Here is a 25012-nt window from a genome sequence, read left to right on the forward strand (position 1 = left end):
CGTTAAGAAACATAACTTCAGAAAGTGGTGGGCACTCCTTCCGGCCTTTTAAAATATTGTATTTTCTAGAATTTTAAATATAATATAGTAATTTGAAAATTCTATCGTTTTTGTTTTTGTTGAAAAGCCTTAAATTTATACATAGTTTGAGATAATAATTTCAAAAAAGTTACCATTACCATTTACCATTGTAAGGCTGAGTTGAGTAACCATTATTAATCGCCTGAACTCTTTCTATAAATGTCGCGTTTTAGCCGTGACCTTTCTATTTTTGTTTACACTGAAATGAATAAATTTAGATGGTGAAATATCTTCTTTGTAATATTAAAATTATAATTTTGAAAATATGTTATACAACAAATTTCAATATAAATACCATTTAACCTGAAAAATGAATGATAAATATTTCGGCGGGTGGATTTGACATTCAGCCGCGGCGAAGTCACGCCCAGCCGGGAGCTTAGTACTTCTAGCCGTTTACGTCACTTCCGGCCGCTGGCGAATATCACTTCCAGCCATAAAAAATCGAGGTAGTTGGCGGTCTTTATATAAAATAGTTAGTCTGTGGGTGGTATACTTAAATATCTTTGGTTGGTGTTTTTCTATGGCATTATTTGTGTGTTTGTCACGAAGGGCGTGTGCGTAATGTTTTTTTAAATTATAAACATGGATACAAATTGTCGTAATGTTTTATATTCGTGGTTAATTTTACTATGTTCCATTCACACGCTTTTAGGTAAGTAATCTGATATCATTTATAGACCAGGCATATTGGTTTAATCGCAATGTTTATGTTGATAAAATTGACGGTTAAGTTTTGGCATTTTTATTATTAATATGTTTTGTTTAGTTTTTATTTATGAATAATATGGTGGATTGATCGGGATAGTTACAAATGTTTTATTTATATGCTAGTAATATGAATAATTATTTAGAATTATAATATTATAGCTTTGTTACGTACTTAAGGATCCGCCCCTTTTAGTGACAATTGACTGCTAATTTTGAGTCACACTTTTTATTTCTTAATTTATGATTTAAAGTCACTTATTTTATATATTTTTTGCCATTTAATTTAATGTGTATTGTTTCATAAGCTTACTTCCATTTTTGCAGGACAAGTTTTGGTTGATAATCTGGATAATTCAGATAAACTTGTTTGGTGTACTGTGAATGTTGAAGAACAATTTAAATGCGGAAATCTCTCAATAGCCATTGAAAGAGATCGCCAACTATTTGGAGATAAATACCTTAGGCTTTTATGTCATCAAGTGAGTACTCTATAGGGATAATTGTGGAGTTTAAACAGGGGTTGGCAAACTCAAGCCCACGGGCAAAACTGTTTGCGTTCGGGCCACAAGTGTATTACAGTTTATTGTACGCATTTAAAATATTTGGAAAAAACACTCCTTGTACTACGTAGAGCCATCTGGAGGAAGAATTCCAAGACTACAAGTTATTTGAGACTTTCACAGGTTGTGAGAGAAGGTTTTTTGCTTTCATGCTTTAACATGCCCCTAAATAACTACTTCCTGAAATAAAAATAATAGTTCCAGATTTGAAAATAGAAAGTGGTTTATCTTTTTTACCTTCGTTCCACTCAGAGTTGCCCTATCAAAATTTGATAGATTTACCGATATTGGCAGAATCTTCATTATTGGGAATCGAAATCTATTTTTGAGTTTCGTCTCCCTTTTTTTGGTTAAAATCTACATATTACTATAGGATTTTTTCATGTCATAAAAATTCTTGACAAACATTTAAAATTTCAGAGTGAAATGTCCCCCCCCATCACCAAAAAAATATTGGATCTTGAATATTTTTGTAAACCTGAATTTCGAAATGCAGACAATGTTTTTATTGTTGTTAACTATTGGCTAAGTTTGGGCATTTCCAATATTATGTAATATTCGATACATCAAAAACATTGTCAAAATTTCATAATTAAAAAATAATCAATGTACCGCACCTGAATATTATACAATTTTGTTGCATAAAGTGAATATAATTTATAGGCATTTGACAAGGATGAGTGCATGTCCTTGTTGGATAGTGAGAAAGCAGATATAACATCTCTAGATTCTGGAGAAGTTTTTGTAGCTGGTCGATTTCATTCACTGGTTCCAATTATCCAAGTAAGTGTTTTACTTATAATAAAACAAACCACAGTTGAAAAACTATTGAATCATTCACCCCAGTAATTATTATTAATCTATATCTATTTTTATCTTTATACGGTAGATGCAGTAGAGAGAATACCAAATGAAAAATAAACTGACTTATATTTTAAAACTGCCACTATCAAATATATTCTTCCAAATTATATTTGATAATGGCAGTTTTTTAAAACTTGTTTCTCATATTCAATTATATGAAGAATAATTCTCAAAAATATGAAAAATTATATATATGAAACATTTAGAAAAGTACACTCAATTTGTGCGTTTTCTCGCACTGCATGTATACTGAAGACACATGTTTTATTATGATTTATTTTAATACATAATTATTTTGTTTTATGGGTTACATTTGTGATACTGTATTGATTTGTATTTGGAAGTAAATATAATCAAAAACATTTTTATACTATATTCATAGAAATATTTTTATACTTTTATGTTTTAATGTAATTTTATTTCCTTGTGTTATTAGGATTTTAAATTTACTACAATATTTCTGGGAATGTTTTGGTGTAAATTGGTGTAAATCGTTTTTTAGGAGACTCAGCTAGGTGGTTTACGACACGCCTATTCTGTGGCCGTAGTCAAGAAGGGGACTGGTATTGGTGAAGATGGTATACAAGGACTTAGAGGGAAGAAGGCATGCTTCCCGGCAGTTGGAACTTATGCGGGTTGGGTTTTGCCCATACATACGGTAATTAAGAAACAATCCTTTAAAAAAAAAATTGTTTCCAAATAGCTAATTAATCCACCTCTGTAGTGTATTGATTAGTAGGTTTGGCTACCTTACGTAAAGTATCGTATGATTGCCAATTATGGGAATACTTTTTTGACATCAAAATCACTATTTTGTCACTGCAAACAGTTTATTTTTTTTCCATCTCTCAATTTTAAGACTTAAATAATGAGTAATTTATACAGATGTTTGTACCCAACAGAGTTTATAATTTATAAATAATATTAAATATTTAGTTTATTTATCTCCATTCTTCTGACACATATCTGCACCCAATAGTGCATAGGGTATTGTATCTTATTGACGCAGTGTTATCAAGATCATTAACTATGTGAAGGTAAGGTGATTGGTCCTGTGCTTAAGGTACCAGTCCAGGGTGATATTAGATAAATATGTGATTAACGTAACTTAACTACAAACGCGCTCACCACCGCACTATGGAATCAGACAAAGGTGTCAATACTTTTGATGAAAACTAATTTAAATAAATTATTTGTGTAAATAGTTATGTATACATAAAATGAACATTAATTAAATGTGCATTTTTCTTTCTGTAATATTATCATAACAAAAATAAATTACGTTACAATCGCGTCATGTAAGAGTTCTCCAATATTAGTAGTTATAGAGTATCCGGTTTATGTATGTGCTCAAAATGATGAATATAGAAATATCATACGTGATGGGGGAATATCTCTCAAAAAACCATTCCTGTAATATGGCAATTTAGATGGGTCAGTTTTAAAATAGATTTTATTAAAATACAATAAAAACATCAAATTTGAATTATCTTTATTTCTGTTTCAGCTCATAAATCAGGGGGGAATGGAAATAATTGATTGCAACAACCATGTAAAGTCTGTAATTAATTTCTTCGGTCCTTCTTGTGCGCCAAATGCCCTCATTGATAAATACAACCCCATCGGAGATAATTCTGACAAGTAGGTTACCCGATTCTTTCCACGATTCCTCACTTAATAACTAGCCCTTACGGTGCTAATAAAACTTCCGCGTGCAACGGTAATATGTATTTTGTACGCCATATGAAAATATAATTAAAAACCGGGAAAAATGTGAATATTCCTAAATGTTGCTTTTATTGACCGTAGTTGAAGACGAAATGTAACAATTTTGTTAATGAGAAAAAATACATTGCAAGTAGCTGCAATAGCTAGCGTAGCATCACAATCACCGCGTAAAACGATTGCATATTACTGGTGCCGTAAACACACTACGACATGCGCGTATACGCAAAGCACGGCACGCATACACGCTTACACACACTGAGAATGTTTGTGTATTGGTGATTTTATCCCGTATCTATTATATTTTATATTGATATTCTCATTTTTTAAGTCGAGTTGTATTAAATACATCACCGGAAGGGGAAGGTGAAAACTGTTGACGATCAATTATTACATAATGTTTGCATAAATAGTTTTATGTCCGATTTAGGCTGTGCGAACTGTGCGTCGGGCGTACGGGAGTGCGCTGCTCCTTGGGGGACCCGTATGCCGGGTACACCGGAGCAATGAGGTGCCTTTTAGAAGCCGGAGACGTGGCCTTTCTGAAGCACACCACCGTACCACATGTTCTGGCTACTCATCAAGAATTTAGTAAGTAATTCTTTAAGATCCTAACTTTGGCCATTTTTATCTTAAAATTGTTTCTAAAACAAAAGTACATATTTTAACCGGGTTTCAGATTAAGTAGGAAAGTAACAAAAAAAGTACTCATTTTAAATAATTTTACATTTGACTGTTAGCTATTCGGTATAATGTATAATTTTTTTTCTCAGGCTCTTTATCAGCAGATAAATTCGAACTGCTTTGTAAGGACGGAAGTAAAAGACCAATCCATGACCACTTATCTTGTCATTGGGGTAGAGCTCCATCTAATGCTATTGTGACATCCACGGCCAAAAATGAAATCCAAAGGAAAAGGTAATTATTATGGACTGTTTATGTAAATCTTGTATTTAATGCAGATTTTAATGCAAATCTTAATAAATATTGTCATTTCTAGGTATCAAAATTTCCTACAAAAGTTACTTGAATTCTATTCCGATCCGGTCGTCCGCAGTAATTCTACAGAATACAACAACAGACCCCGTAATCCGGAAGGTACCTACTCCCGGGAGAGGGATCAGTACGGCAACCCCCCCCTGGAGAGGGACCAGTATGGCAATCCTTTAGAACGGGACCAGTGGGGCAACCCGGTGGCTGGCAGAGATCAGTTTGGTAACCCCGTCGGACAGAGAGACCAGTATGGCAACCCCATTGGAATGCAATCAGATTTGGAATATGGAAACGATGGAAGAAACGACAGCTTCTATAACAGAAGGTATTTTTTAAAATGCATTTTACTCTTAAAAGTTATGAAATGTAATATAAAATAAACAGATGCTGTATTTTTCACTATTTATTATGTATTAGTTTTCTTTTACTGATTGATATTTTCATTACATTTTTTTCTAAATAGATTTGGTGGGAGTCCGAGTACAACAGAGAGTTACTACACGGGTCCACGACCAATTGAGAAATTTGATCTCTTTGAATCCGCCCGTTACGGTGTTCGCTCAGATCTTCTAATGGAGGTATGTAAAAAAATATGTTCACCTTTTACTATTCAGTTGGTTATCTACTAAAACTCATCTATCTCAAGAAACTAATATGTACACTAGTCAACAAAAGACTGATCCTTATACATATTATCTAGCTTAGCCCAAATTTGTATTGTGTATTATGAAAAATAAAACCTTAAGGTGGGGACTGACCGTATCATTTGAACGTGTTACGTTGCGATGCGAGCAGTCAGAACAGCTAGCCAAGCTGCTCGCCGCTTGTTCCGCGTACTCCATCCGAATTCGGATGCTCGCCGCGAATGTTTTATTACGACAAAATGCTCCAGTCAGTCCCCACCTTTAGGCAGCATAGAACCTTTATATTTTTGTCAGAATATCGGTTGGTGGGATAATTAATATACTTTGTTTACAGGACTCGACAAGGGGTCTGGTGAGCCTTGCAGAGGACAAACAGCAGCTGGCCGGGTTCCTGGGGCAGGCGGAGGCGCCGGTGCTCGCTATTCGAGCCTGTCCTGTGCAGCGACTTACCCTCTGCGTGACCTCCGAGCCCGAGGTGGACAAGTGTGTCAAGATGCGGGTATGCTCGTTGTAGAATATCGTCTTTTTTTTCATTTACTTAATTTTTAATATGTGTGTGGTTTTTATTAAAAATAAATTAAAGCTTTTCTCTATAACTATCAATTTAAATAATCACATTAAAAAAAATATATTAGAAAAACTGTGATAAAAGTGATAATAAAATAATTTAGCTTAAATTGGAGCGTTTATTAGGTTTATTTACGACTGTGGGTACAAAGATTATTGTATCCACAGTGTCTTATTCCATAAATATAACATATTGAAGTTATTCATTTTTAATAAATGTAAAAATCATTGCTTTCTATCAATTCGTTCAATTTTTCCAGACTGCAATGAAGGCGCAGCTGTTAAAACCAGAGTTAGTCTGCTACAAGGGACACTCACAAATCAACTGCATGCAGGTAAAATGACTTAATAACATAAATAAAATAAAATAAATAATATTACTTGGTAAATATGTACTTCTGTTTCTTAAAATCTATTGTGACGCATGTTTTGATGCATCCCGCATCATTTTCAAACATGTATTACCAAGTAAAAATTAATTACAAATGGATAGATATTACCAGAAAGTGACTGTTGAATCAATAGATGAAAATAAAAAATCCTATTACACAAGAACCCCCGAGTAATATTTAATGTAATAACTGATTTCATTTATCAGAAATTGCTTTTTGAGACTAGATGGAATGTTGACCTATCAGTTTCCTTTCAGGCCATACGTTCCGGGATAGCCGATGCAACCATGTTGGATGCGGCGGACGTGTGGGAAGGTGCACGACACTATTCTCTGGAGCCCTTCCTGTCTGAAGTGTACGGACTCGGGAATACGCACTACTATGCTGTGGCAGTCGCTGTAGAGCAGGATGCTGATACTGAACTTACTTTCCTCAGAGGTAAACATAACATCTAATCATGTACACAGAGAGCTTTGTTCCTTGGTGAATTTGTATTGAATTACCGTAATTGTTTACAGGAAAGAACACTTGTCATTCCGGGATCAACACTGCGGCTGGATGGGTCTATCCTCTTGCTTACTTAATATCAAACGGTTGGATAAGGTCAGTATGAAATGTTTCTTTTGACTTTTTTTTTATGTTTAATTTTTTATTGTATATACTTTCCTACTTATAGTTTATGAGCACCATTTGCTTTGTGATTTAAAATATTCCTAGTGTACCATCTATTAATTGGCCGAAAAATATTGCTTCTCATGTTGTATTCGTACTTGACTGGTAATTAATATACCTATAAAAATCGGGATATTATCGATATGTATTAACAACTTGGCACAACAACTATTGGTGTTTTCATCTGTCCATATTAACCATATTAAACCATCAATTAATTATAATTACGCGATAACATCTCATCCTTGCTTATTGTAAAAAATAGTAACTAAACTTGCTGCACTTTGATGTGCACAAAAACCATTTGTCACTAACACATGTCAAACTGGAGACCAATTATAAAATACTGGAATATAATGTCCGCACAATTTCCAAGGGCCCGTTAGTCATATTTCTTGGTAAGTGTGGATACATTACTTGCATTAAACTCGTCATTCCATCAGATGAAAAAAGTAACTTTTTGCAATAAAATGGGTTGTTTCTACTCTTAAACACTCTCCTTATCATCAATTCATTATGTAATATCACTTAAATATTTTTTTTGTATTACACAAAGTTAAGAATGAATGATAAGGAGAGTGTTTTATTACCATACCATAAAGTTATCAATGCTTTTAATATACAAAATATGTTTGTACTGTTTAGGCCCTACGGCTGTGACGCAGCACGCGCGGCGGCCGAGTGGTTCTCGCGGTCCTGTGTGCCGGGCGCCGTGTCCCCCGAGTACAATGCGGGGGTCCCGCATGCCCCGCTGTGCCGCCTGTGCCATGGGACCTCCTTCCGACACTGCCGAAGAGACGCTTCGGAGCCTTACTATGGCAACATGGGTCAGTCCATATACGCAAGTAGAAATAAGATTAGTGATGCCGCATAAGTTGTAGCGCTTAATTGTTAGTCAGTTGCAAAAAAGATCTGTAAATTTAAAAATTGATAGAAGAAAATGTGAATTTTCACTATCCGTTGTAACTAAATATAAATACTATATATTTGAGTGTATGTCTATGTCTATGTCCGTCCGCCTCCGTAGTGTAATGGTTAGCGTGTTTAGCTACTGTACTGGAGGTCCCGGGTTCGATTCCCAGGGGGGGTGAAAATAATTATTAGTGATTTTACACTAATATTTATTTAATTACCCTGAACTGGTCCATGAAGCACAGGAGTGATTACCTTGCCTTCATGAAAGTAACGATCAAGATAATGCGTCAATACATTGCAGTGCCCTAGTCACCATTGGGTGCGGATAAGGGTTAGAAGAAGAAGATGTCTATGTCCATGCTAGTTTTTTTTTCTTCTGATAATCAAAACTCACTCTAAAGATGAACCTGTGAAATAAATAAAATCGACACAGGATTATCAATTATCCATGAAAAATAAGGGGATCCTTAAATTGATAATATTTACTATGTTCATAGGAGCCCTGCGTTGTTTGATTGAGGGAGGTGGTGACGTGGCCTTCGTGAGGCACTCGACGGTGGCAGAGACTGCCGGGGGGCGGAGGAGAGAGTGGTGGGCAAGGAACACGCTGCGGGATGACTTCCAGCTGCTGTGCCCCGATGGTAAACTTTCATATTTTTTTTTAAAGAAAAGAGAAATATTTGTGTTTTTATTATTTACAAAAATACCTCAATTTCATACTATTTCTGTAAGCCTATGCAGCTCATTATTAGAAATAGGTATCAAATTGTGATAGAGTGGGTTCGAGCCGAGAAACTCTGACTCAAGAGTCCGCGACACTAACCACGGGACCACAACCCGATACAATATTGTGACTACTTTACCGGTAACACAGGAGTCTAGTATCCTTTCCTTGGCAATCTTCGCCAAAATATAAACTCAAGTCTATTTTATATATATAAATGTAACCTACTATGGTTTTTTCCCAATATGAAAATCTATTTGTTTCAGAGTAGCATAGTCTCTTGTGTGATTTCTTTTAAAATAAGAGTGAAGTTGAGTCATTCATTGAGTGGATTACTGTACAGGTACTCGAGCGGGTGTTAGTGAGTTTGAGCGCTGCAACTTGGGAAAAGTTCCCGCTAACGCCATGGTCACTCGAGGGGGAGATGGCCATAATGAAACTGAGATCAAGGCCTACACCAACCTCTTCCTTTACGCGCAGCAGTTTTATGGAGCCACTGCACCTGATGAGTTCAGGTACAAATAAATTCATGTATTCTTACTAGATTTCATCAATCAAATGGTAATTTAACATCTTCCTCCACGAATTCCCTGCAAGAAAAGGATTTTGATATTTTGAAATTGGATTTACTGTGTTATTATTATATCAACTCTTTTGTATCCTGTATTAAATTTTGTAAATATAATTTAATTTTTAATTTCATAACTGATGAAATTTGTCTCAAATGAGATATGACGTTTGATTATGATGAATTGGAAAAATGCAAAACCACTGTCGGCGCACAAAGATTGGAAATTTGTGAATTCAATCCAACAAGCTTTTGGTGGTGTTGTGCTAAGATCACAAAGATATACGGGTGAAAAAGATATCTTGTGGCTATAACGAGACACTAAAATCAGTATGGCTATCATATCCAACAATACTTGAAAAATAAAGGAGATACTGTCAGGGTTTGACTTTACGGCGATTAAAATTACACTAATGTCATGTCATGTGAACAATCATTTTTCTAACTGAATGTATAATGATATACTTTCATCATGTTGAATTTCAGCTTCAGCATGTTCATATCTGCGCCGCCGTACTCGGACCTGATATTCTCTGACGCGGCCCGCCAGCTCCGGCCGCTGACGGGAGACGACCGTAGCGCCTCTCACTACCTGGGCCGTGTGTTCATGCGCGCGCACCGCCTCACCGACTGCTCCCCCTCCACCTCCCTGGCTCCCCATCACTCTGCTGCTCCACACATCCTCACACTCTCTGTGCTCCTGTTAGTCGCCCTCAAATTACTCCTCTAATCCATCCATAAGCCTTAGTCAAAATAATTAACATGTTATAGCAGACTTTCCATTTACCGGGATCGGATTATCCGGGTTATATCATATTTTGAAAAAATTCATAACGATAACGATTTTCATTTTAAAAACAATCATTTGCGGAACATATTTCTTAATATGAATCTTAAACCACTACACTTAGAATTATAAATAAATTAAAATATTTACTTTGATCAAATGTCCGTTCAGCTAAATGTTTGGCTACTTCATAAGGTAACTACAATTCATCGGTAGGTGTGAATAGAGGAAAATAATTGTAATTTCGTGCATTTTTTCATAGGATTAATGGGGAAATCAATTGTCTGGATTTTTTTTTTACTATCTTTCCAAATAAATCCAGAGTTTGCCGTATGTGGCTAACGAGATGAACAAATATCAATCAATTTAAATAAATCCAGCATAAGGTGTTTGTTTTACCTTAATGATGTACTCTATTGAAATCTAGCATAAGTGCCTTTACATACATAGGACTAATGAACAAGTGAACTTTATTGGATAGCACATTTATTGAATTAGCTATATATATTATAGCAGAATGCGTGCATAGTTTCTATAGAATGACAACTTGCAATTACCCATGGAGGGAAAATGCTTTTAAAATTACACGGCGTCACATCTATACAGTTTATATATTATATTTTAATTTGATATTCGTGTGAATAGGTATTATTGCTTATTAGTAAAACGAATTTAAATTTTACACATGAATTACTTAATACGGGCTTCATTCTAGCATGTAGCTAAACAAAAGTATCAGTGCCTCTAAAATACATTGAGTTTTTATATCATGACCAGATATATACCAGACTTCATTTGTATGAATTCTAAAATAGAATAGGTGTTTTATAGGTTGGTGACTGTAAATGTTAAAAGATTTTTTTTTTGCAATGATATTTTTTGTAAAAAACGTACCTTGAAAGATTTATACTGACATAGTGCCTTATGTTACACTTGCATAATATCCGTCCTTTAGTAATTATATTGTTTATAAGAAAATTTCCATTTTAAACATTCCCCGGATTATAAATTACCAAGTTGTACACTAAATAGTATTATGTATATTGAGTGAGTATGTATAATTATTTTATATTTTTATACAAGTGAATTTTTTTACTGTTTTGGATTTTATTTTTCTTCTCAATTTTAATCCGTCCTTCATTTTTTATGATTGTTTATAATTGTTGTACTACTCTTATTGTTTTAGTTTTAGGTGAATTATTTAAGTAATGTTAAGGATATTCCACCATCTTTTAAAAACAATCTCTATATTCTAGTTAATTATCAACTAGTTTTTTTTCAATTTGTGGTACAAAATATATAATTTCTACCTAATGTAATAAATACATAAAATTAATGCTATCATTCTAAATGATAATGTATTATGTATATAGATGTAAATGATGATCATTCTCATTTTTACTCCGTCCATTTTAACGTTTTAAAGAAAAATAAAATTATGAAGAATCTCATTTATTATGGTCAAACAATGATCAAATTGCATATCTTTATCTGTATGCAATACAATTATTTTCATATTGTGTAATATAAAAAAAAAGAATCTCACAAAATAATGCTAACAATCTGAATCACAATCGGAGATCTGAATCACAATTCGAATAAAACGATTTATTGATGTTGATATTTTGTACACAATAAACTAGCCCTAATTTGTGAATACCAAAATAAATGTGTTTTAAAAGGATGAATTTAAATTCTTGTAACATATAACCCCATGCATACGACAAGCGACTGTTACTAGATAGTCGCGTATTTATTTGTCGTTCATTTATAGCTATGCAGCCTATTCATAAAGGAATTTACATGGAGTCGCGGGTGAAAAGTCAAAAGACGCACATAATTCGTATTGAAGTATGTATTATGACAGTAGCTTGTCTTGTGTATAGGAGGTTACGCTACCTAAAGTAGGATTCTCATAATTCAAGTCAAGCAGAGTCGTTGGATGAAATAATAATTTGTAGTCAAGTTACAAAAGGATTAAGTCTATGAAAGAGAACTGACACTGGAAACATTAATGGTTTGCAAATAAATTTTATAAAATGAGATGTTAGTGTTTTTATTTATATAATCTATATTCTCTCGCCCAAAAGAAGATTGAATGGCAACCGAGACTCATTACACTGCTTAGAAAAATAAAAGTACGTAGTATAGTGTCTTTCTCCTAAATATGTATATACCATTTCAAAAATGTTGATTATTACCGCATTTTATTTTTCAAAATATAAATGTGATAGGTAATGTCATGCGGATGAATAGATGGATGTCTTCGAAACTTACTGCAGCTTTGCTTCCTAATTGTTGGAAAGGAGATATAATATTTTTTTATTAATTCGTCTGGGTCAATAGTATATTTCTCATACTCCATCCCTCTTTTCCTACCCGGAGATAAGCGCTTAATATGTGCATATAAGGTTACTTTAAAAAAAAACTTTGTACATTCATATTGAGAAGTCATACTTAGTTTTCATCTAATCATTAGATTATTATCTCCAAAACAACAAAAAACACTAAAAACATTGAACTCTACCAGATCGCCAAGCGTTGATTTGGCCCGGGAGTAATTTTTTATGATATGTTTTGGTACAGGGCTCCCCTACTCTCTCCAGGGCCCCCACTTTGGGAACCTATAATCTAATGCATACCACGTTACATCGTAACTAGGAGCAAAAAATTAAAGATTTCTGTTTTACATTTATTTTATTTTATCTTAGTCAGTCTTAAATAATGTTTAATTGCAATTATTACACGGAGAGGAAGTTATGTGATATTATTCCAGTCATCTTGGGGTAGTCGGTAGGTATTGTTATCGCTGCGGATTACTTGAACTCCTGCTCCAAAATAGGGAATGACATACGCAGACCCATCCGCTGGTCCTACTACCTGAAATAAATAGATAAATCACATTTCTTGATAAAAAAATTCATTGATTTATTCGGCAGTCACTTTGTGGTAATTAAAATTGCCCAAATTTTTATATTTTATATATTTATTATTTCTTCAAATCTATTATGACACTTGTTTTGATGCATTCCGCCACATTTTACAGTGTTTTAAAATTATGCTAAATGCATCGAAACATGTGTAACAAAAGATTTTTCAAAATAGTGGTATTATCCAAGTGAAATTGAAATTTAACAAAAAATTAAGGTGATGGATTCAGTATTTTTGCTGGTGTTACGTTTCTAGGTTGTGAATAGCGAAATTGCAAATATTTCGAGTACTTTCTGCAGTCATTTTTAAATTAATATTATTAATTTTTATTTCAATTTCACTTGGTAAATACCACCAAAATTTATTTACACATATTTTGATGCAATTTGCATCATTTTCATAGATTTGAATAAAAAGCGATATTTACCAAATGAATTTTTAATTACAAAGTGTATAGATAGATATTATTACAAAGTGACTGCCAAGTTCATTAATGAGATAAAATTGTTAATTTAAAGAATTCTTAAATTATGGAAATTTTTAATAGAAGATAGTGATACTAAGCAAATTGCCATTCTTTTAATATGTACTATTTATGAATTTCAGAAACATTAAAATATGATTATTTTGCATATTGGCATAGACAATTTCATTTTTTTAAAAATGATACTGACTGGAGATGGTTACAGAGTTTGTAATTCTTATTTTCGTTTGGATGTTCAAACCATGTAAGTAAGATCATAAAAGCAAAATTAATACTAAATTCATAAACCTTGCAAGAGTCATAAAAATGGTGAAATCATTAGATCAAATAATTGGGTTAATGTGAACAATCAATAATATAAATTAATATGCATTGTTGAATTTTGTGTTCCAGTATTTGATTTGGAGCTTCTTTTTAAGAAAATAATGTTAGGGAAATGCTTTCTATTGGCAATGTTAGTCTGGCTAATGAACTATGTTGTGTATCTAAAGGTGGAGACTGACCGGAGCATTTCGTCGTAACATAACGTTGTAACATCGTTCGTGGCGAGTATCACCGAGCATCCGAAACTATGGATGGAGCGCTCGGCTCGCTATACTGACTGCCTGAATGCTCGCATCGTAATGTGTTACGTTACGACGAAATGCTCCGGTCAGTCTCCACCTTTAAAGGAAGTAAACTTACTTGGGAGGCTATAAGTATGATATCTAATAGTTGTCCTACAAACATAAATCCCATAGTGCACAACTTGGCCAGGCCGATGGCAGGATACCCCAAGTAGAAGCGGTCTAACCCGAACATTCCCAGGAATACAGACAAGAGAAGAGTCACTTCTAGGGAATATCCATTGCTGTGAAGAAAAATATAATAAGAAACACCGAGAGCAAAAACTAACATCACACTCTTTTCAGAATATGTAGAAGATAGAATTTCATATACACTAAGACCTCACTTTGCGTCGTAGATACGTTCCAAAAGATTCCCCGAAATTTTAACAAAATTTAAATTTATAAAACGGGAAATTACCTTTTAGATAATTTAAAAATGATTCTCTGAATAATAATAAAAAAACAAAACAATTTGAAAAAACAATGACACACAGCGAAAACGAGTCTTAATTCAGTAACGACGCAAAGCGAGGTCTGAGTGTAATTTTATTACTGTTTCTTTATATGTACTTTGTCTCTTCTTATAATTCTTCTCATGAATGCTGATTGTTGAGACTCATTACTTATGACTCAGATAGTCATATCTTAATCAGCATTCTCTGTCTTCTAAATACAATGATTCTCGCATGGTACTATTTTTTTTATTATTATTTTTAAAGAAATGCTAAGCAGTAACAGAAGGGGTTATTTGAATGAATAGGAACACTGCAAATATTCTTATATTTGAAGTGAGATATATCAGAATGTAAGTCAACTAAATTAAAATCAAATACTTTTGTGAAAATAAGTAGACTTATTCTTCAAAATGAAAGTACTGATGACCCTTTTTCCCAAACTAGTGGCAACTAGCAGCATTTTAATTAAATATTTTGGGGAGGCATTTTAGGGATTTCCAGTGTGAAGTTGCATTTTTGTTGTTGTTGGTCTTTTCAATAAGGAATAGTTTTGTAATTTCTTAATTTTATTGTTTAATTTACAGTTTTGAGGAATGTTTTCACCATATTTAACATGATTTTTTTGAGAAGATGATTTTTAGGAATTATTAATGATTACTATTTTTCTGTATTGCACGCTTTTCTTTTTTAATATTAAAAATCAACTGAAGTGATAATTGGCGGGAATCTAACCTGAGACAATAGTTTTATAACCAAATGTCTAACCAACTATGGGCAATGCTAGCAATTTATTATAAATTTGCTCTATCTTGTTTCCCTAAAGACAAAAGTTTACAAATATTTAAAATATTTTGGGGCAAACAATGCTTTAAGAACGGGAGACATTTTGGGCTAGTTTACATGGAATCGCAACCCAATTGACGTTGAATAACGTTGAATAACTCTTTGCGATTTATAACCTCTTTACTTATTTTACCATCAAACAAGTTGTCTGCGATTACATGGCAATATAAGCGAACGTTTGTGGCAGAATTTGCATTTATCGAGGTTATATTTTTACGATTGACTGTCAACTAAACAGTTAACAGTTTAGACTGGGTCGAAATATGGGTTTTCAAAGTTACAGAAACCTTGTATTTAATTGTTAAGGAGGTATTATTGCCAAGAAGCAATATCTTCTAACTAGTCAAAATTATTCTAGAAGTAAATAATATCCTTACGTCCATTTGCAGGGCATTTCTTTCTTGAATGTATTATTTTTTGTTTGCTCACAAATAATTCCATCTGCTGCCAAGCACCAAACTAGAAAATAGATATTAATAACTCAATCAATTATTAGAGATATTAAACGTAAGAAGTATAATGATTTTAAAAAATATGTACATATTTGCGCAATCAAATCCTAATTCGTACCTTCTGCCTTGTTTTGTTTAGTGCATCCTGCTAATTGTTGAGTTTTAGGATCTATAAAAGTTGTATTTGGATCTGGACAGATGTATTGCCCTAATCTTAATGTATTACAATCTACTGTGTATTCTTCAGTATCTGTGATACAAAAAGATACGAGAACTAGGAGGAAGCAACCCAACGAGAGTGGCGATAACATAATTTCTATCGTTGCCAAAGGACTATCAATACAAAATAATCATTATAAATGTATAGATACCGTAGTAGTAAAACTAAATTACGAAAGTATGGAATGCTTAAAATACTTATATAAAATAATTTAAAATTAAATTCAGACAAAAAGCAATATTCGTTATATTATGATATTATGATAAATATTTCTTCGAACTTTGACACACGTAATAACAAAACGTGAATGTCAAATTATTTTATCTATGACATTTCTGTGACTCGAACGAGTGGCTAGATAGATATACACATTGTCTGTAAAAATATTAATAATAATCATAATTTTGGATAATTTATATAACGGCATTTTCGTAATGGTGGAGACTGACCGGAGTCATTTCATCGTAACATAATATCTTACGATGCGAGCATTCGTATAGTCAGTACAGCGAGCCGATTACGGCGAGCTTGCCGCAAATGTTACGTTACGACGAAATGCTCCGGTCAGTCCCCACCTTAAAATACTATAAAGACTTATAAAGGGCGCTTATAAAGATGTGGCTGTATGACGATGATAATGAAAGAGATAAAAATATAAAATGTAATCGAAAGATTTAAAAAAAAAACGATCACAGGGGGTCAAGTAGTCACATTCTGGGAAAGAAAAAAGAGGAACTGTATTATTACGTCTTCTTTTCGGTCTTCTTAGGCTGGAAAAATGACCAAGATGTTGGGCAGGACGCCTCCCTGACCGATAGTCACACCGGAGAGCAGCTTGTTGAGCTCCTCATTACTGTGTTTTTTTTACACGTTTAATTTTTTTGTAACATGTTTTACGTTAATTATATTATTGTCAATATTACACTGTGTTAGTCCAATGATAAATTATTGAATGAGAAGTAAGAAAAATTTACCTTCTCATATTTATACTTTATTATATTTTCTACAATGGTATCATTGTTGTGAACCTATAAAGAACACGAATAATCGGTAGCGCGTAAACGTCATTGAAATAATCTCCGGTTTGGGCATCGTGCTTGGGTAGCTTTGTAGATTTTTTTAATGAAAAGTTATCGTTTTATATTAATTATTTGTAATATAAGATAGGATAAATAAATAAATTTAAAATGCCAAAGGGTGAGTTATTTTGTGTTTAAAACATGATTCGTTTATAATAATTTATGCAAAATTTGTTATCCATCGAGGTACGCACATTTCCCTCCTACCTGTATTTTTTTCTTCTTAATTTTGTATCACTTTCTCATCGCGTTTGAGATTAATGTCACACGGATTGATATAAATGAGAACTGCGTCATTGTTTGTCGTAATTTGTTTGGCGTCCATGTATTTTGACTTCGTCACGCCTATAATCAAATTGTTTACAGGAAAGTTCCTGAATCACAAAGGGCGGAATCGACGTTTTACAAATCCCGAGGAATTAGAAGAACAACGAAAAGAGGAAGAAAAGAAACGCAGGTATTTTTCTCTTCTAGTCCGTATATTTCGTGAGCCATTGTGCAATTATTTGAATGTCACATTCAAAAATAGAAGTCTGATATTTATGTATTATTAGCAATAATTTTTATATTACTCGATTTTTATCCATATTTTTTTTTAATTTTAAAAACGTATTTAAAGTATTTCTTTTATAAATTTTTCTACCAAGTGGGCGTGAAAATAATTTAACAAATACATTATGTGAAAAGTGTAGTATTGATCTCAGAATTGTTAATAAATATAACAAAATTCTCGGTTTAAAACATGTAAATATGTTCTAGAAGAATAATTTAACTTCAAATTATCTACCAAAATCAAAAAGGCAGTTATGATATCAAAATGAGTTAATCAAAATAAGCTACATTTTGATTAAAAATATAAAAATATAAAACTGAAAAAGTCAACTTTTTTTAGTTTATTAACGTAAATGTGAATAGTTTTGGGAACTATGATGTTCTTATCAACAGGTGAAAATCATACTGTTTGTATTTTCACCTGTTGATGACAAAACTTGTAGTTCTCGAAACTAGTCCAATACAAAAAAGTAATCTTGTGCAATTTTTTATTTTTATATTACATTCTTTATTTCACGTCATTCCACAAGATGAATGCCAAAACAATGAATTATATAAAGCTACATTTCAATACAACAATTGCGTTTTAAAACTATTCCTAAATAACTTCTCTGTACATTCTTTTCTGGCCCAACTGTGGGTCAATTTGCCACAGTACGCCTGCAAACTCACGCAATATCCTTCCTTCTCTTGTCAATAGTTACGATCAACTTTCAAACGCAGCTACCAACAAGCTTCACAGAGGTTATAATTTACCCATATATCTAACTTCCTTCGATGCTCTTATTCATAAACCAAATATTCTTCCCAATATTGGTCTTCACAAAAACTCTCGGGACTGGGTAAATTATGACACGATCAAGATAAAGTTTAACCAGTTGGTTGATGAACGGTGGCTAGATCATAATATAATATACACAGATGGCTCAAAAAGAGAAAATGACTCGTGTGCTGGAGCAGCCTTCTTTAATATTTCTCTCCATATATCCGAGTTATTTAAACTGACAGAAGAAACATCGAGCTACACAGCTGAGTGCGTAGCTAAATATGAAGCTCTAAACCATATCTCAAACGAAAAGCCAACACAAAGTGTTATCTTCACAGACTCTCAGAGTTGTCTGCAGCAATTAGCATCGCCAGCAATGTACTCAAACCCCAACATAATTATCTGCAAAATTAAAACCCTCATGTTACATTTAAATTCGAATCATCAAGAAATCACTCGCATGGATCCCCGGGCACACGGGAATACATGGTAATGAGAGAGCGGATGGTTTAGCAAAGGAAGCGTGTCAAAGTGGTTCTACTAAACATACCCGCTCCACGATGGACGACTTAATCTCCTCTTTAAAATGTATACATGGATCAATCTGGGACAAACATTGGGAAGAGTCCAAACAGCATCGAGAAGCATATTACGCCAACATTTAATCTGAAATCCCATTCAAACCATGGTATTAACTTATCTGTATCTAGATCTTCCACTGCTCACTGCCTGTGCATCTCTATAAGATAAAGTGCGTTACATCACCATATTGCAAATGTGGACAAGATATAGGGCATGCAAACCATACGTTCTTTCAGTGTCCGCTCACAACAAAGGAGAACTTTCTAAATAGCTTAACACGGGCAGGAATCCAACTCCCCACCCAAGTATCCACCCTTCTTTCTGAACCTAATTCTAGAATTTCGGTCATAATTTCTAAAATGATAAAGCTAAACGCATTTAAACTATGAAATTTTGTATTAATTGTTTTTGCTATTTTCTATAATTTTTTTGTTTGAAAAAAAAAAAAACTTGACAATGGCAGAAACATTTTTCACTGGGTGACTGCCAAATAAATAATTTATAAAAAAAAGGTATGTATGGCCCCACAGTTGGGGCCTGAATCCTCTATTATGAATATGAATATGTTGTCCCGTTATAGATGGCGTGCGGAACACGGAGGAGAGAGCACCAGCGAAGATGAAGATGCTGCCGCCAAGGGCAGCGGTGGGTCGGGCTCCGAAGAGGAATCCTCAGATGATGAAGATGTTAGTGTTGGAATTCAGATCATTTTTATCTATAAACATGAATTCAATGCTCAGTTCTTACAAAAATAATAATAATTTTGGATAGATATATACAGGGCTTTTTTTCCATGTAACGCGTTGGAACAGCGTTCTGGCACATTTTTTCACAGATAATTTTTTATATATATTTTTTTTTAGTAAAAAGCTTGACATGAAGTGAGTTCTGGGACATTTTTTGTATAAAAAAGTCCTGGTTATATAGCCTTATTTTCGTAAAATACTACCACAGAGCACTATTCTATTTTAAAAATTATAAGGAAAATACGTAGACTAGGGTTGCCATTTATCCCGAGACATTGAGGCATGTAACCGTTATTGAAAGTGGTTTCCCGACAACCCAGAAAATGCCATGGTATTCAGTTAAAATACAGTGAACCTATTTGACTTGTGAATGATTATATAAAAGAAAACGAAAATTGGAAAATCGGGGTCCTGAAACTTAAAAATTGTGTAAACTGAACACGAAGAATAAGAGTAAAAATCCTCTCAAGATTTACTTTGGGTCCAGATATTTTTTTTTAATTGACCGTAATGCGATCACTAGTTTAGGCTCACAAAGGCTTAAGCTGTATGGAATTTGTTAAATGTCTTTGTTTCAAAGAAAAAACTTTTTTTGTTTAATTTATCATTGCCACAATTGCAATAATTTTTAATTTTCAGACTGGAAAGGCAAAAGGTGTGTCCGGATTAATTGAAGTTGAAAATCCCAACAGGATTGTGAAGAAAACTAAAAAATTAAGCACTCTTAATGAAGCAGTCGGTGACGCCCCTAAACCCGAGTTGTCAAGGTACCGATGCACTTAATATTGTCTCAAAAAGCTTACATGATATTTATTACTTTCATCATTAAAATTCGTTTTTCAAAAACTGAATTCTCAATTTATCATTTTATGCCAATAGCAAGGAGATATTCCATATTGAATTGTTGGGTAATATATCCAAAATTAAACAAGGTTTATTGGATTGAATTCTACATTTATTTATGTATATGTTAATACGTGACGCGTTTAGTCTTATTAAGACATTAACAAATGGTTGTCTTATTAAGACACTCAGCGTTTGATAATGTCTTAATAAGACGAAACGCGTCAACGTGTTAATACGTGACGCGTTTAGTCTTATTAAGACATTAACAAATGTTTGTCTTATTAAGACACTCAGCGTTTGATAATGTCTTAATAAGACGAAACGCGTCACGTATTAACATATACATAAATAAATGTAGAATTCAATCCAATAAACCTTGTTTAATTTTGGATATATTACCCAACAATTCATATTCCGAATGTTTATTTGGTTTAAAACACACATTAAAATTTATTTTGATATTAATAATGTTTATATTTAGAATGTTAAGAATAAGGATGATGGAATAACATAGATATTTATGATAGATGGGTTATGCTAGTGATGGCAGTAATAACGAGAGGAAGATCGGGAGGCCAAGAGCAGTGTGAAGTTGTTTGCAACCTGAGTTAACTTGTGTAGAGCCATCTACCAGAGATCTGTCCTCTTGTATCTGTGTTGCAAGGGTTGAGATAAATATTTGTAACAGTGTTTAAACACACTTTGGACGGGAAAGGTATTTCTACCCGTTCGGTCGATTGATGCTTAAGGATGGGAAGGGTATTTTTGCTTTCTGCGCCGGCCTCATTTCAAAGTCAGAAAAGAAGAATTTACATATTTTATGTTTTTATATGAATTTTATGTACCAATCTCTTTGTTACGGTCTTAACTATATGTACATAATTGTCAAATCTTGCCGCCAGCGGTCCGCAGGCATAAAAAACACCCATCCGAAATGTGTTAAGAATGCACTTTTTAATGTGTTTTTCACATATCACTCACTCCTTTCAACAACGTCATATATCAAAAAACTTGATTTTTTAGGAGATCGTTTTTAAAGTTTAAGAATATAATAACATGTATTAAAAATAAATATCAAGCCACTTATTGAAAATTTTACAGTGCAAAAGATCTTTTTAGGTAAAACCTGAAGGTTTTTTCCCCATTTGAAAAATATTTAGTATATTTGAAAATTAAATAATACCTTTTTTTCAAATTGCAAAAACAACACTTTCTGTTATAATATTTACCCTGTAGCGTATTTACACTAATATTTACCCTGTAGCGGGTAAATATTAAGTAAAAATATACCGCTTTTGCTGGTATATAGTACATTTTCTGGTATATGGTACATTTTCTGGGCATTCCGAAAACATGCACAACTGAAAATTGACGATTTTTGAAATATGACGTTGAAAGGAGTGAGCGATATGTTCTGAAATTGCGATTGAATTGTAGGCGAGAGCGTGAGGAGATAGCCCGGCAGCGGGGGGCGGCGGCGTACCAGAAGCTGCACGCCGCCGGCGCCACGGAGGAGGCGCGCTCCGACCTCGCCCGCCTGGCGCTCGTGCGGCAGCAGCGCGAGGAGGCGGCGCGGCGGCGCGAGCAGGAGAAACAGTCCAAGGACAGCAAAGCTAAGCCCGCCGCCAGGTAGGCACCACTCTTCCTTCCGTCACGCAGCATCTGCACCGCCGTCTACAATTATCCCGTCTGCCTGGCTGTACGGCGACCATAGATATTTCACACCTACTGTTCCTTTGACAAGCCATCTTGCTGAGATTTTATAATGGGTTGTCTCGTAACGAAAAGCAATAAACTTATAGATAAAATAATGAAAAACACAGTATAAACTACTATAAAAAAGATATTTTGCGGGTTCTTCTATGTTAAATATGTTTTTTCCAACATTTACAAAGTGGATTAAAGCATGTATAAGTAGTGAACTTCCACTGAGAAATTTTACTAATTTGATAAATAAAAATTTAAATGTTTTGTTACTCTTTCAATATAAATATAACTTTTCGTTTATATCCCTTTAAATGGCTTTAAGTTCTTAGTTAATATTATGCAAAAGTTGCGTAGAATCTAATTCTGTCCAAACATAATTTTAATGAATTTCTTAATTAATATCAGTTTCTAATATACCTGCTCTGCGGTTATTAGATTCAATTTATAATATTGAAAAATAGTGATTGGAACATTAATGTTGCCACTAAAAGTAGAATGGGTCAAATTTGGTTTTGTTGATTCGCTTTTTGTTACAGTTTGTTTAAAGTTAATGTTGTTTGACTTATTAAACTTGGCCACAAAAAAAATATCACTGACTCGTGAGACAACCTAATTATTTTTCTACAACCTCTGTATAGTAATGTAACGACTCGCTGAAATTCAATATGACGTAAAGTATGTACATGGAAAAATCTACGATACCTTTTTTAGTCTTTGGAGTATATATATATATATATATATATGCTGAAATATTGTAAAATAAAATCCTTGGATGCTGTAATTATGCTACACATCTGCATATTTTTTTTTCTTGTTTATATATATATTTTTTTAAATGAATCCACCGATGTCACCCTTAAAATTCAACATTGATCACTAGTTTTAAATTAGGGCACTAGTTTTAACAGCTTGTTTTGGGATGTTTTCGACATTGAACCAGAGCAAAATACTTGTTGTCTTCTGGAAACCATACAACTATCACACCAAGTAGGATTGAAAATTAATTTATAGTAAATTAAAGGTAGAACAGGCTAAACTGTATGTATATTTATGTTCAATGCGAAGAAATTGCAGCGAGCCTTTTGAGCTATGCTGTATATTGAATAAATAATAGACTCAACTGAATTAAAAAATATATTACCCTTTTTCCCTCTTCATTTATATAACATTTTCAATACCGATTCTGAACAGCCCATTGATATATGATAGATTGATGTAATTTCTATTAAAGTACAATTTCCAGATCACAATCTTTTAAAATTGATATGGAATATAATATCCGAATAATTATGAAAAAATAAATCCATCATTCAATATTAATTACATTTTTTTATCATCATCCTTAGAAACAGTTCATGTATTGCTTCTAGGCATTCATTTAAGAGATTATGTAACTCTATTGCAATGAATTAGTATTATTTTAACCCACCCCGTTCATAATCTTTGTCATTTGACTGTTGACATATTTGTTTGATGAGTTTATTTATATATTTTTGATCCAGACAATGGTCATAGTTTGAAAACCTCTTAAACATTCTTGTAGAGTTACGGAAATGAGTGATTTGTGAATAACACCATAATTTTTATAATATCTATATTGATAAAAAAACGGGTTTATTATTTTAATTTCACGCAATTTTGTATTAGTAAATCTGCCATAATTCTAAGAAAAGTAAAAAAATATGTTCTAAAGGACTTATCTAAAGAATGGTTAGTTTTGTGTTCTGATTAATGTTGCCTAAAGTATGTACATGTGTCCATATAATGTAAACAGGGAACGTCTGTAAAGTGACGTGACGACACTCATTGATGAAAAATGATATTTGAAATAACTTGTATTGAATTATGCAATATTATTGTAATAAATGAATATTAAAAATTGTTTTTAAATGAGATTTTGTTTTTTCTTTTCTTTTCTCTTTTACTTATCCACCACTCTCCCTAAATCTAATATGTTTTTTATGTACAATACATATAAGATTAAGGAGGGTGGTATGGTGGATGACTGATATTAATACACAATATCCAGGCTCGCTAAAAAAATTTTTTCTATAGGGTATTATTACTGCTCTTGAGCAGTAATAATACCCTATTCTCTTGAGAAATATTGGACACTCTATGATGGGATTTTATACATTATCTATTATAAAGATCCATACAATCAATATTTTTCATTAGCTTATTGAAAAACAGTATTTTAGTATGTTGGCAACACATTGTATCTTCATGTGCACTGAACCTACATATGTATTGATGTGCACTGAACCTACATATGTATTGAAAATGTGTTTTCTTTCCATCCTTTGATTAGAGAGGCTGTAGAAACTGGAATGAATAGAATATGGAATTGGTGAAATGATTATTTAAGGATTATTTTACTATCAAACCATGATGTAGTAATACCACCTGAGGTGCGATTATATCGTCGCAAGAAATAAGCACCCGCAATTGTTTCGGCACTGAATTATTGAATCAGGTATACAACGCTTGATAACTTCTTTATATGTATTTGTATATGTAAAAGAGATAGATACCTAT

The 25012-nt window shown here is 33.2% G+C and overlaps 3 protein-coding genes across 4 annotated transcripts; 2 read left to right on the top strand and 1 right to left on the bottom strand.

Moving 5' to 3' along the window:
- Positions 1–589: 589 nt before the first annotated feature.
- On the top strand, positions 590–12246 carry Tsf2 (transferrin 2). The gene is made up of 17 exons (XM_088266480.1): positions 590–736; positions 1117–1271; positions 2016–2135; positions 2719–2874; positions 3724–3857; positions 4372–4532; positions 4715–4859; positions 4942–5259; positions 5398–5512; positions 5913–6077; positions 6406–6480; positions 6795–6975; positions 7056–7140; positions 7855–8036; positions 8622–8765; positions 9192–9363; positions 9903–12246. The coding sequence occupies exons 1-17, from the start codon at positions 667–669 to the stop codon at positions 10144–10146; spliced, it is 2622 nt and encodes an 873-aa protein (XP_088122606.1). The 5' UTR covers positions 590–666; the 3' UTR covers positions 10147–12246.
- A 635-nt stretch (positions 12247–12881) lies between these two features.
- On the bottom strand, positions 12882–17621 carry bisc (TM2 domain-containing protein 1 biscotti). Of its 2 annotated transcripts, none has more exons than XM_088266465.1 (4): positions 16095–16505; positions 15902–15983; positions 14303–14468; positions 12882–13083 (listed from the first exon to the last, which is right to left on the bottom strand). In XM_088266465.1, the coding sequence occupies exons 1-4, from the start codon at positions 16285–16287 to the stop codon at positions 12961–12963; spliced, it is 564 nt and encodes a 187-aa protein (XP_088122591.1). In that variant the 5' UTR covers positions 16288–16505; the 3' UTR covers positions 12882–12960. The 2 variants fall into 2 exon arrangements, with proteins under 2 accessions (XP_088122591.1, XP_088122592.1); XM_088266466.1 differs by lacking the exon at positions 16095–16505 and adding an exon at positions 17483–17621 and having other exon boundaries at positions 12888–13083.
- Positions 17229–24369, top strand: LOC148305578 (28 kDa heat- and acid-stable phosphoprotein). The gene is made up of 5 exons (XM_088266467.1): positions 17229–17393; positions 17642–17732; positions 19756–19861; positions 20561–20688; positions 22205–24369. Exons 1-5 carry the CDS (start codon positions 17384–17386, stop codon positions 22398–22400), a joined length of 531 nt encoding a protein of 176 aa, XP_088122593.1. The 5' UTR covers positions 17229–17383; the 3' UTR covers positions 22401–24369.
- The last annotated feature ends 643 nt before the right edge of the window (positions 24370–25012 follow it).

This window comes from Brachycentrus maculatus, unplaced genomic scaffold (assembly GCF_059751285.1).
Source record: "Brachycentrus maculatus isolate JH-2025_06_01 unplaced genomic scaffold, ASM5975128v1 h1tg000269l, whole genome shotgun sequence".
Lineage (NCBI taxonomy): Eukaryota > Metazoa > Arthropoda > Insecta > Trichoptera > Brachycentridae > Brachycentrus > Brachycentrus maculatus.